The following is a 12,669-nucleotide window of genomic DNA, read 5'->3' on the forward strand; positions in this document are numbered from 1 at the left end:
CTCAACTCAGGGCTTGTCTATACGTACAGTGATGCAGCTGTGCCGTTGTGGCACTTCGTGAAGATGCTACCTGTGCAGATGGCAGAACTTCTCCTATCAGTGTAGGTACTCCACCTCCCCGAGATAGCACTGTCTGCACCAGGAGTTCGGTCAGTATAACTGCATTGCTCAGGGGTGTGGATTTACCCCTCCGCGATGTGGTTATACCAACAGAAGTCTGTAGTGTAGACCAGGGCTCACTGACATAGGGACTTGTTGGGTTGTTTGGAGCTGGTTTCTAAGCATCTGCCTTTCTGTGCTGGGCAGGAGGAAGTGACAGGTTGTGACATTTCCGTTTAAAAAGCAGCCCATTGTAACATGTCAGAAAAGAAATGCACTTGTTTGGGAATGTGCAAATGAAAGCAAATCACGTGTTTCTGGACTGGAGGCCTTTCACGACCAAGCACCGCACAACAGCGACCTAGTCACGACCTGGTCAAGCCTCAGTCCCCTTCCCCACCTCCTGATAACAGAAGCTCAGCCTTTCACAGCCTGCTTAATCTGGAGAGAGTCTTCAGAATGAGCCCTGCAAATGCTAAGGTTCCTGGTGTGCTCCTCCCTCAGTGGGACCCAGGTACCACCAGCAGGCCTGCTCGGCTGCGTTCAGAGCCACAGATATCCCTGCAGTCGAGAGCTGGCATCCCCAGGGCCTGCTCTCTGCTGAATCTGCTGTGTGGCGTATGTGTTACAGAAAAAGGGGCTAGCATACAGCTATGGAATGGGTATTGCAGAGGAGGAGAAATCTGACTGGAGGATAGAGAATGAAGAGCCAGGAATTACAAAACTCCAGTCCCCCAGTGAAACAGTTGAAGACGCTGTGTGCTGTCAAACGTCTGGCAAGTCTAAGTGCAGCTCTTTCTCTTTGCAGACACTGAAGCTGCCTCAGGTGAAGGAGCCTCACAAGGCAGTAAGTACTAACTTTGCTGTGTGTGTGTGAGGGGGGATTGGTGCACGGCGTGTGTGAGCACATGGAGCGATGGTTGTGGGCGTGTTCCTGGGTAGGCGTTTTACTTCGCAGCAGGTGAAGATCTCTTTCCATTCTGTTGAGTGATACACCTAGGCTCGCTTGCGATGTGTTCCAGCTCTCACTGCAGTATTGGCATTGTGAAGTTTATATCTAGCGTGTCACTCTCCTCCCATTGCCCTGAGTTTGTGTGTCTGAGATCTTTTATGTGATGTTGGCTACTTATGCCGATCAGAAGAGAGACATGGAGGGGCTGTGTTCAGCATTGCAGTCAGAGTTCAGGCATGTTACCAGTCTCTAACTTTAAAAAAGCCGCAGGTGAGTTGGATTGGAAAGTGTCAGAAGGGGATGACATCATCCCCTTTGTGAGAGGCCGGTAGTCCCTTATGAATTAAAATGGTACCTATGAATGACAACAATTAATTGTCCAGCCAGCCCGAGTCTTTGTTTCAATCATGCTGATCCCTGTATCTGTCCTGATCTCTTGTGCCAGTGTGAGAGTTGCACTTTGCTGAGCTGCATTCATTGCACTTTTCCACAGTGTACCACGAGAGGGCAGCTTCCACTCTACTAATGAGAAGCTGTGTTTGATGTGAGTTCTAAGAGCAGTGCAGGAAAGGTGCTTTCCTGTTTGTGGTAGATGCACAAAGCTGACCGAGCATCCCCTTTGTTCCCCTTCACGCTTGTTCCCCTAGTGTTCTTGTTTCTCTCTCTGTCTCTCGCTCCCCACGTACGTAGGGTATAACTTAGTTCTGTGAATGCGAACTCTATTGATTTACCCCGGTGCTTTGCTGCTGTGTGACCTCTCGGACAGTTCTGACATTTGGGGCAGTTTATTTGGGGCACCCTTTGAAGCACCTTGACTGGTGCTGAGCTTGTAGGGGGAGCAAGGCCACAAGGAAATGGTGACATCTCAGTGTATCCTGAATTCCTCCTTCCTTCCACACCTTCCCCAGTGCTCTGGCATGGTGTCATATGGGGTTTGGGTGACAATCACGTATAAATTGACTCCCAGTTTGTAAAACGCTCTTCCTGACTGGGAACATACTCAGTGTTTCCAACTCTTAAGAATTTGTCAAGAGTATTGAGTTATTTAGTGTTTTTCTTAAAGCCACAGCTTATGGAGGCATGTCATTTGGTGAGACTCTTGGCTTTCATTTAAAAAGAGAAACAAGTTTCCAGACATCATAGTTGTAGAAAATCTCGTGATTTTTTGAGACCTCACTCGTGGTACTTGAATGCTTGAGGCTGTCGATACGGTGCACTCCAGGGACTGGTATGGGTTTCTCAGACTTGCTGTTCCCCTTTTGCTCCACTGAGTGACTCAGTGTTGTTATTTACCACGTGTCTCCCTCTCCCATTCACAGTGGGCTCTTAGCTCTGTAATTTCTTCTTTCATTCTTCAGTAGCTTCTCTGCAGCCCTCTGGTGCTTCCCTTTGTCCTGTGTGATCCCCCAGTGTCTTTCCAGCCTCTTCTCCTTGTGTTGAATTCTGGCATGGAGAACAGCAGGCCCTGCTGCATTTTGGCAACTCTCTCTTTTGTTTTGTTTTTTTAAATGTCACTGGTTTAGTTATTCAGCCATGTGACTTGGCCATCAGACCCTTCTGTGTTTTCTGCAGTGCTTAGGAAACTCCCATTGCATGTTGTGTGGGGAGGCTTTTATATGCTGCACTTATTGTGAATTAAAATCCCACATTTTTTATCTGTAAAGTCAGAGGACACAGGGTATAGGAAGGTATAGGATATAGGACACAGGGTATAGGAAGGTAGGATGCCTGATGACAGCGAGGGAAGGAAAACAAGAAACAAAGGAGAAACTGAAGGGTTTTAGTTGCGTTAAATTATTTTGTGCTCCACATACAGTTTCAATTTGTCATGGAAACTATCTTCTGAGCTGAATATTAAGCTGTTCAGCTGGGGCTGCTGTTGATAAATTCACAGGGTTCTAATTTCCGATAAAACTCTCCTTCCTCTTCCTCCTTGTTGCTGTGATAAAGCTCCTCAGCTTTTGTCATTTTCTCCCTTGTGGATGAATTGAAGCCCTGAGCAATACTGGTATTCCCTGGATTTTCTCTGTTTCCCTCTCAATGGCCTTCTTGTTTCCTTGTCAGTCTGTTTGCTTCTTATTTATTTTAAGAACTTCTTATTTATCTTTCCTTCCTTGCTATTTTTGCTTTGCTTGCTGCTCCAGTGCCATCCCCTGTGACCCAATTTGGATCTTTACTTCCTTTATATTAACAGGCTTCCTTATTGTTTAAATCTTCCTTTGCTATTTTTACCTCATTGGCTACTCTAGCCTTTTGGGTTTCCTTATTCGTTGATTCTCTAGACATGGCTCATCCTCTTCCTCCCCAGTGCCTCAAAATTTCAGGGGTGCAGTAAGCTGTTGTTTTCTCTCACCTTGTGAGAGCTTTCTGCTTTTCCCACAAGTACCCAACCTGCAGGAGTCCAGGGGTGCAATGCACATGCACCTTAAACTGTTCATGGGAATCCTCCTTTATGCAGCTGGAGGGCCTGCAGTACCAGCTCAAATAACCAAGGAGAAGCACGTCTCACTCAGAAATGCCAACCCCACTACAAGTCCCTTCCCTCCTGCAGTAAAGATTTTATTTGTACTGATTATTTTTTGTCGTGACTCTCTGGAGCCAGTTGTCATTCATGCCAGCGAATTCCATGTGAAGTGTTCTCAGGAAGGGGACTTGAGTGAAATGCTCACTCTCAGCAGAGGACCGTGACATGAACAGCCCACCCTCCTATGATCTGCTTTTGAGCTGTAGTTTGTCTGCTTGCTTTGTTGTGTTATCAGTATGGTAAATGAAGCTGTGAAGGAGTGTAGCACCCCTTGGTGTCCTGTGGGCGGGGAGGCGATGAGCTCGGAAGAACACTGGAGGAGGAAGTTCTGGCAGTTCTTCATGGGAAAGCAAGGGTTAGGATACAGCTGAAACCAGTTAGCCTGCCTGCAGTCAGCCTTAGGAAGAGAAGTAGGTGTTTAGAAGTCCCATCTGGAAAGAGCTCTGAAGACTCCCTTGTGGGTAAAGTGGTTGGACTCTTTGGAGGATTATTCCTGTTAAAAAGACTACACCTCGCTTTGGGGTTTTAAGATCAACTAGTGATCTCTGGGACTGGCATGTCATCTGCCTGTTTTGACTCGGGTTCTCCTCTTTAAAGGGACAAAGACCAAGGTTTTGAGGTGAGGAAGTGATCTTGGGAAGGCATTAGAGAGTTACTCCCTCCCAGGCTTCTGAGCAGAGTTCCCGGGGCAGAGAGGACAGTGTTGTTGGTGGATCTCAGACCCAACAGGGTTAAAGTGTTAATAAAACCCTTGTTCAACTGTTATAACATTCAACAATTATGTTCTAGGAAAAAAAGAGTTTAAAAAAATGCTGTGTTTCACAGTTCGTCACAGGTGGCACTGGTAGTGACCCCAGTATTTAGGTTGCCTCTTACTTTCCATTACAACAGATTTTTGCGACCTTTCTTTGAGAAGCTCTCACATCTCCATTGCTTGAAGCAGGCCTTACACATTCAGTAGAGAGACAGCCTTTGGGCTAGAGGAGTGCCTTCTCTTTGTCTATGAAATTCCATTCCTGTTCAGCTGAGTTGTAAACTCTTCACAATCCCCATTTCCCATCTGCCGCTTTGCATTCCACAGGGAAACACTGGCACCCTGTAAGAGACCCGCAAATGAACATCCCAAAGAGCTGGAGTGTCACAAATGCCAACCAGGAGCCCCACATCTGATGAAGTGAGCTGTAGCTCACGAAAGCTTATGCTCAAATAAATTGGTTAGTCTCTAAGGTGCCACAAGTACTCCTTTTCTTTTTACACTGTATTGAGAACTTCTGGGAGCTGCTGAAGTAGCTGTAGCTGCAGGGATGGGGGAGAGGGCTGGGATAAGCTCCTTGCTCACTGCCAGCCAAACCCCAGTACCTAGAACATGGCCCAGGGTCCTTTCCCCACCTTAGTTAGAAGGGAGTTGGGCTGGGCTGGGCCCTCTTCTATCAACCACTCCCAAGACCCAGAACATGGTGCCATTGACTCTTCCTCATCTGAGAGAACAGCTTTCTGCTGCTAACAGCTAATGTAGTTAAGTCCTGTAGCTTAGGTAGCAGCAGTCTGTACATTGATGCTGCAAGGTGCATGGTTCAGCTAATGGTGCATGATGTGAAGGTTGGTAAAGTTTTATGTAATTTTTTGTTTTTACCTTTTTTCCTTCCAGAAAAAACATAGGAAATTACATACAAAAAACAATATTAAAAGGAAGTGTATTTAGGTTGAAAAGTCAAGCACTTGAAAGTTAGCAAATGCCAGTTTTAGGGTTGCCCATGCAATCTTAATTCGGTCCCCGTGTGTGTCTGAATTATGCAACAGCCTTTAATTACATGACTACACACTATTTTTTCCAAAAACCCCTGCCTCATTTGGTGCACAAGACAGACATACAAGAGGGCAGAATTAAGGTGCCCGTACAATCAGATTTAGCATTTGCTAACTTTCAGCTGTTTATCTTTGCAAACTAAACAGCAGTAATTGAATGTCGGTTTTTAAAATGTAATATGGGATTAAATATGGCATTGACTGTCCTTGTTAGAGGGAAAGAGTCAGTTATAGAGGGTCTTGAGTTGCTGAAGTCCTCTTCTGTTCCCTTTCATACAAAACAAGACATACAAATCTCTCTTCTGCCTTTCTAAGGTAACTCCAAAGAGTACTAGACCACCCTATCTGGGAGGGCGCTGGGTGGGAGGGCGTGTTAATATTAAAGATGGAAAATACAATTTCTGTCTGTGCCTTCTTGATTGCAACCTAGCTGCTGGGAAATTAATCTCAGTACGTGATCTTATTAGCCACTTTGAGACCTGGACATTTTTTACCAGTCTTGGACTAGAAGCATTTACTTCAATAGAGCAAGGAGCTACACCAATTTATGCTAAGTGAAAAACTGTGCCCTTTTTTAGCTTTTTTTAATTTATTTATTTATTAATCACAGTTCTATACGGTGGATTTTCCTCGGTGGCTGTGCCAGGCTCTTATTAGACAGAAGGCAGAAAAGAAAGTAGGAAAGAGAAGAAATGAGGGGTTGTTTAGGATTCAGCCAAACCTGATGGAGCTGATGTTGCCACCTGGTTTCTGTTCCTTACCTCAGCAGGACAGAAAGTTTTGAGGATCAGGAAAGCAATGGCCCAGTCACACAATGGTAGATATGCTCAGGGAGTAGTGTCAGCCATTAGAGCGAAGTTCACTTCCTTGAGCTGTTAACAAACCCACCAGCCAGCTGTTCTGTGGCATCCAGAAAAACAATATAAAAAAGGAGAGGCAACTCATCCCACTCAAGTGACCGGAACGTTCCACTTCCTTCTACTGCTAGCACCATACTGATCTGTTATTACAGCAACGGCGTAACTGCTACAGGAGGCTCGACGGCTCTCCAGTTCTCCAGCTCTGGTTCTGTTTATGAGCAGCTACCTGAGTAGGGCTGCACTATCACCAGTGGGCAGCTCCACCCCGGAGTGTCCCTTTCTGCCCAGGTCCTCCCCAGGGGAGAACGGTCTGGAGGCATTCTCCCCCCTCCCAGGCACTGAGGGACAACTACCTGAGAGGACTGCACTGCTATTTCCTTCACTGCGTCTTTCTTTTTTTCCCCAGTCCATCTGCCCCTCCCCCTTGGCTCTCACCACAGCCCTCTTATGCGTCCATCCTCTTGCCCCTTTCCACACTGTCTCTATTTCCTCAGCCACAGTTCCCACCCGCTCTATCTGCTCCTTTCCTTCTCTCCATCCTGATCTCTCCCAACCCCCATCAGCACAAATCCAAATCCCACACCCTCCTCTGCTTCCTCCACTACACCTCTGGTGACAGTTGCCCCAGCCCTGGCCTTCCCTCCATCCTCATCCTCTCCATCTCCCACCCTGTCCCCCCCAACCACCTCCACCTCTCTGGTGTCACCCTTCCTAACCTCACACCCATCACCTCCCTTTTTCTCTCCCTCCTCCCCTTCCCTTGCTGTCTCCAGGACACCCACTGCATCTCTAAAAAGATCATATCCATCCACAACCACTTCCTGTTTCGGTCAGACCATGGTTGGGTGTTAGGCTTCTCCTCTCCTTTCCCGCTGCTTCCATGCCCTCCCGCTTCTCACTTTTTCTCCTCTTTGGAACAGCACTACATCAGACTCTCCTCTCTTCTACGCCTCCATGTTTCTGTCATCTACTGGCCACCCAGCTTCTCCCCACAGGCCTTCCTCTCTGATTTCAATTCCTCGTTCTCTCTCCCTCTCCTCACAGTCATCCTCTGTGACCCACCCAGTCGACCACTTTGTTGCACGTTTTCTCGCCCTCATCTCTTCACTCATCCTGCAGCCCTAACCAAAAGGACCATTCACTTGACTCAGTCGTCACCAAGCACTGCTTTTTCTGTTGCTGGTCTCTTTCCGCATTGCCCATCAGCTGCACCCCACACCCTGTTACTCTGCCTTTTCATGACTTCCAGTCCATCAGCACTGATGGCTTTTCATTTGTTCTCAGGCCCCCCCCACCTGTCCTCTCAGCCCTCCCTCCCATTGCTATAGTTACTGATTCTCTCCATGCTTCTCTCACCTCAGCCCTTGACTCTTTCACCCCTCTCTTCCATCTCAAGGTTAGTCCCAGCTCCTCTCACCCGCTGCGCAACATCTGCTTTCTGTGTTCCTGCTCTCTCTGCAGAGTGACGCTGGCAGAAATCCTGTGACCAGGCTGACTGCCTCTGCTACAAATTCAGTCTCTCCTTCAGTTCTGCCATCTTCCTTGCTAAATACCTTCACTTCTCCCACTTAATGGAACCTCATGCCCAGAATCCCAGCCTCCTCCTGGTTGCTACATTTGGCTCACTCCAGAAACCCTCTCCTCTTCCTGTCTACACTTCCCCCTCAGCACAGGCCCTTGCCAATTTCTTCCAAGGGAAAACTGACAAAATATGACATGATCTTCCCCTTGCCTCTCCTCCCCCACCTCCACCGACTCTCGCCTCCTTCTCTCATCACAGATGCAGAAGTTCTCATCTGCTCACCTCCTCCACTTGCCCCAATGACCCCCACCCATGTCCTGAGCTCTGATCCCTCACTCTTCTCTTTGACTGCTTGCTCTTCTGTGGCTCATTCCCCTCACAATACAAATATATTTTAGTCTCTCCCATCTTAAAATACCCTCTCTTGACCCACTTGCCTCTCCAATTGCTGCCCCTTCTCTCATTCGTCTCTAAACTCATTGAAAGCGCTGTTTACAATCACTGTCTGAAGTTCCTCTCCTCCAGTTCCAGCCTAGACTCTCTCCAGTCCATCCTCCTCCCCTTGCATGCCAGTGAAACAGCTGTCACCAGTCTCCTCTGACCCCTTCTTAGCCAGAGCTCAGAACCAGTACTCCATCCTCATCCTCCTTGACAGCTTGACCTTCTGCAGTCTACCTTGCTCTTCTTCATGGAATCTTGCTCTTCTTTGGCTTCCCATGACACCATCCTCTCTTGGTTCTCCTCCTAGATTTTTAATCCCTCCTCCAGCATGTCCTTCAGAGGATCCTCCTTATTTGTTCTCCAGCTTTCTGTGGGGGTTCCACAGGGCTCTGTCCTTGGTTCCCTTCCCTTCTCTTCTCCCTCTATCCCTTATCTCTGGGTAATCTCATCTGCAAACACCAGTTCAGCCACCATGTATATGCTGACAACTCATAGGTCTGCCTCTCTGCTCCAGACCGGTCTCCTGTGCAAACTAAAATCTCAACCTGTCTTTCTGACGTCTCCTTCTGGTTGTCTAACCAGTTAGATGGAGCTCCTCATGGCTACAACAGAGCCCTGAATCTCCCCCCCCACCAACAAGACCTCTGTGCTACCGCCTTTCTTAATCAAAACCACCATCCTGCCTGTCACTCTGGCTCATAAGCTGAGCATCATCTTCAGCCTCTCAGTAGGTCCTCACATTTGGCTCTGTCTAAATCTTGCTGGTGCTTTCTGCATAACATAACTAAGATACAGCTTTTCTTAACCATCTACATGTCTAAAATTCTCATTCAGGCTCTCATCATCTCGGGTCTTGATTACTATAACATCCTTCTCTCTAGCACTTGACAAATACATGCAGTCCTGCCCCACTCATATCCATTCAAAATGCTGCTGCAAAGATTATTTTCCTAACCTGTTGCTTTATCCCTCCTCCTCCTGTATCACATCAAACATAAATTCATAGATTCATAGATACTAAGGTCAGAAGGGACCGTTATGATCATCTAGTCCGACCTCCTGCACAATGCAGGCCACAGAATCTCACCCACACACTCCTGCGAAAAACCTCTCACCTATGTCTGAGCTATTGAAGTCCTTAAATCGTGGTTTAAAGACTTCAAGGAGCAGAGAATCCTCCAGCAAGTGGCCCGTGCCCCATGCTACAGAGGAAGGCGAAAAACCTCCAGGGCCTTTTCCAATCTGCCCTGGAAGAAAATTCCTTCCTGACCCCAAATATGGCGATCAGCTAAACTCTGAGCATATGGGCAAGATTCACGAGCCAGATACCCAGGAAAGAATTTTCTGTAGTAACTCAGATCCCACCCCATCTAACATCCCATCACAGGCCATTGGGCCTATTTACCATGAATATTTAAAGATTAATTAATTATCAAAATCATGTTATCCCATCATACCATCTCCTCCATAAACTTATTGAGTTTAATCTTAAAGCCAGATAGAACTTTTGCCCCCACTGCTTCCCTTGGAAGGCTATTCCAGGACTTCACTCCTCTGATGGTTAGAAACCTTCGTCTAATTTCAAGTCTAAACTTCCCAATGACCAGTTTATATCCATTTGTTCTTGTGTCCACATTGGTACTGAGCTTAAATAATTCCTCTCCCTCTCCGGTATTTATCCCTCTGATATATTTATGGAGAGCAATTATATCTGCCCTCAACCTTCTTTTAGTTAGGCTAAACAAGCCAAGCTCCTTGAGTCTCCTTTCATAAGACAGGTTTTCCATTCCTCGGATCATCCTAGTAGCCCTTCTCTGTACCTGTTCCAGTTTGAATTCATCCTTCTTAAACATGGGAGACCAGAACTGCACACAGTATTCCAGATGAGGTCTCACTAGTGCCTTGTATAACGGTACTAAAACCTCCTTATCTCTACTGGAAATACCTCGCCTGATGCACCCCAAGACCACATTAGCTTTTTCACGGCCACATCACATTGGCGGCTCATAGTCGTCCTATGATCAACCAATACTCCAAGGTCCTTCTCCTCCGTTACTTCTAATTGATGCGTCCCCAGCTTATAACTAAAATTCTTGTTATTAATCCCTAAATGCATAACCTTACACTTCTCACTATTAAATTTCATCCTATTACTATTACTCCAGTTTACAAGGTCATCCAAATCTTCCTGTATGATTTCCCGGTCCTTCTCTAAATTGGCAATGCCTCCCAGCTTTGTATCATCCACAAACTTTATTAGCACACTCCCACTTTTTGTGCCGAGGTCAGTAATAAAAAAATTAAATAAAATTGGTCCCAAAACTTATCCCTGAGGAACTCCACTGGTAACCTCCCTCCAGCCTGACAGTTCACCTTTCAGTAGGACCCACTGTAGTCTCCCTGTTAACCAATTCCTTATCCACCTTTTAGTTTTCATATTGATCCCTATCTTTTCCAATTTAACTAATAATTCCCCATGTGGCACGGTATCAGACGCCTTCCTGAAATCTAGGTAAATTAGATCCACTGTGTTTCCTTTGTCTAAAAAATCTGTTACCTTCTCATTGAAGGAGATCAGGTTGGTTTGGCACGATCTACCTTTTGTAAAACCATGTTGTATTTTGTCCCATTTACCATTGACTTCAATGTCCTTAACTACTTTCTCCTTCAAAATTTTTTCCAAGACCTTGCATACTACAGATGTCAAACTAACAGGCCTGCAGTTACCCGGATCACTTTTTTTCCTTTCTTAAAAATAGGAACTATGTTAGCAATTCTCCTGTCATACGGTACAACCCCTGAGTTTACAGATTCATTAAAAATTCTTGCTAATGGGCGTTCAATTTCGGGTGCCAATTCCTTTAATATTCTTTAATTTCCTTCCCTACTCAGATGAAGTCCATCCCGAGAGAACTGTCCTCTGTCCATGAATGCCTCCCAGTGGCCATACATCCCAAAGCCCTCCTTATAGCACCACTGCCTAAGCCATCTGTTGATAGTCATAATCTTGTCACACCTTTGTTGCCCGTCTCTAGGAACGGGAAGAATCCCACTAAAGATCACCTGAGCCTCGGTTTCCTTAAGCGTCTTCCCCAGCCTAGCATAGTCTCCCTTAATACTTTCCAGCGAGAATCTAGCTGTATCATTTGTTCTCACATGAGGATAATTAGGGGATTATTTCCTGCTCCCTTTAGGATCCTTGTCAACCTCAGGTCTACATCCCATATCTTAGCACCTGGAAGATAGCACACCCTTCTATTCTCTGGATCAGCTCTGGTTACAGGCCTGTCTATTCTTCTCAGTAAAGAGTCCCCGATCACGTAGACCTGCCTTTCCCTGGTGACGGTGCTATTCTCCAGTTTGTCCCCTGTTCCCTGTGGCTGCAAGTTCTTTCCATTCCTATTCTCCCTTGTAATCCTCTTCAACCCATCCTGTATCCTCCTGGGGCTCGTATTTGGTGTAGTCTCCATTGACTCTTCCCCTTTTCCTATAGGACTAGCCGCTCTTCTCTTCTTCCTTGCCCTTCCACCTTCAGTGACCACCTGCTGAGCCCCTTCTTCATTTTCCAACTCTGCAAACCTGTTCTTGAGCTCTATTTCTCTTTCACTAGCCCGTCTTTTCCTCTGCCTGGTTCTTTTAGTCACATGCTTCCACTGACCACTTTCCTCACCCAGTCTCCCCTCAGAATTCCTCAGTCCGGCTTCCATCTGCAAGTCTGAGCTTTTCCCTTCAGATACCTCACGTCTTTGCTTCATAATCTGCTCGAACCCCTTTCTAAACTCAACCAGACTTTCCACCTGCATCTCCAAACCTCGGATCTTTTCCTCCATCAGCTCTATTAGACGGCATTTCATGCAGACAAAACTCTTACCAGGTCCCCCCTCCAGGATCATGGACATACCACAGCTTCCACATCCAGTCGTCCCCATTGTGTCTTCCACGACATGGGTCACTCCCACTGCTGCCTCTGTGTCTGTCATCGCCTTCCCACATCTGATGAAGTGAGCTGTGGCTCACGAAAGCTCATGCTCAAATAAATTGGTTAGTCTCTAAGGTGCCACAAGTACTCCTTTTCTTTTTGCGAATACAGACTAACACGGCTGTTCCTCTGAAACCACCTAAACCCTGTTAATCTGGGAAACACAAACCCCACCCCCCACAGCAAAAACAAACCCCCAACAAGCATCACAAGACACTTGCACACTCCCCCTCAGACTCCCCTGTTACAGCTCTGCTTGCTGGCTCCTGTGCAGCTGTCTGTGCCGGTGCCTGACTGGCTGGCTCCCTTTATAGGACCCCTAGTCAGAGAAGCCCCGCCCCTAATCAGGGCTCAGCTTCTCTCCCAGCACAAAGCCCCTACATTTCTCTGCACATACAAATACTACAAATACAAAACCAAACACAAATACTTTCTCCTCCAACAGAACTCCCACTCAAACTCCCCTGTTTACAGCTCTGCTTGCTG

At 46.7% G+C, this 12,669-nt stretch overlaps 1 protein-coding gene across 20 annotated transcripts in view; it reads left to right on the forward strand.

The window, feature by feature from the left end:
* Positions 1-12,669, forward strand: part of ZNF618 (zinc finger protein 618) — a 334,457-nt gene that overhangs the window by 224,536 nt on the left and 97,252 nt on the right. For 18 of the 20 annotated variants that reach the window (XM_075120522.1, XM_075120511.1, XM_075120515.1 and 15 more), the window contains one exon: positions 908-946. The exons of the other annotated variants lie outside the window; for them this stretch is intronic. In XM_075120522.1, the coding sequence (XP_074976623.1) occupies positions 908-946 (39 nt within the window). The remainder of the gene's footprint in view (positions 1-907; positions 947-12,669) is intronic. 20 annotated transcript variants of the gene reach the window in all.

Source organism: Caretta caretta, chromosome 16 (genome assembly GCF_965140235.1).
Source record: "Caretta caretta isolate rCarCar2 chromosome 16, rCarCar1.hap1, whole genome shotgun sequence".
NCBI classification, from domain to species: Eukaryota; Metazoa; Chordata; order Testudines; family Cheloniidae; genus Caretta; species Caretta caretta.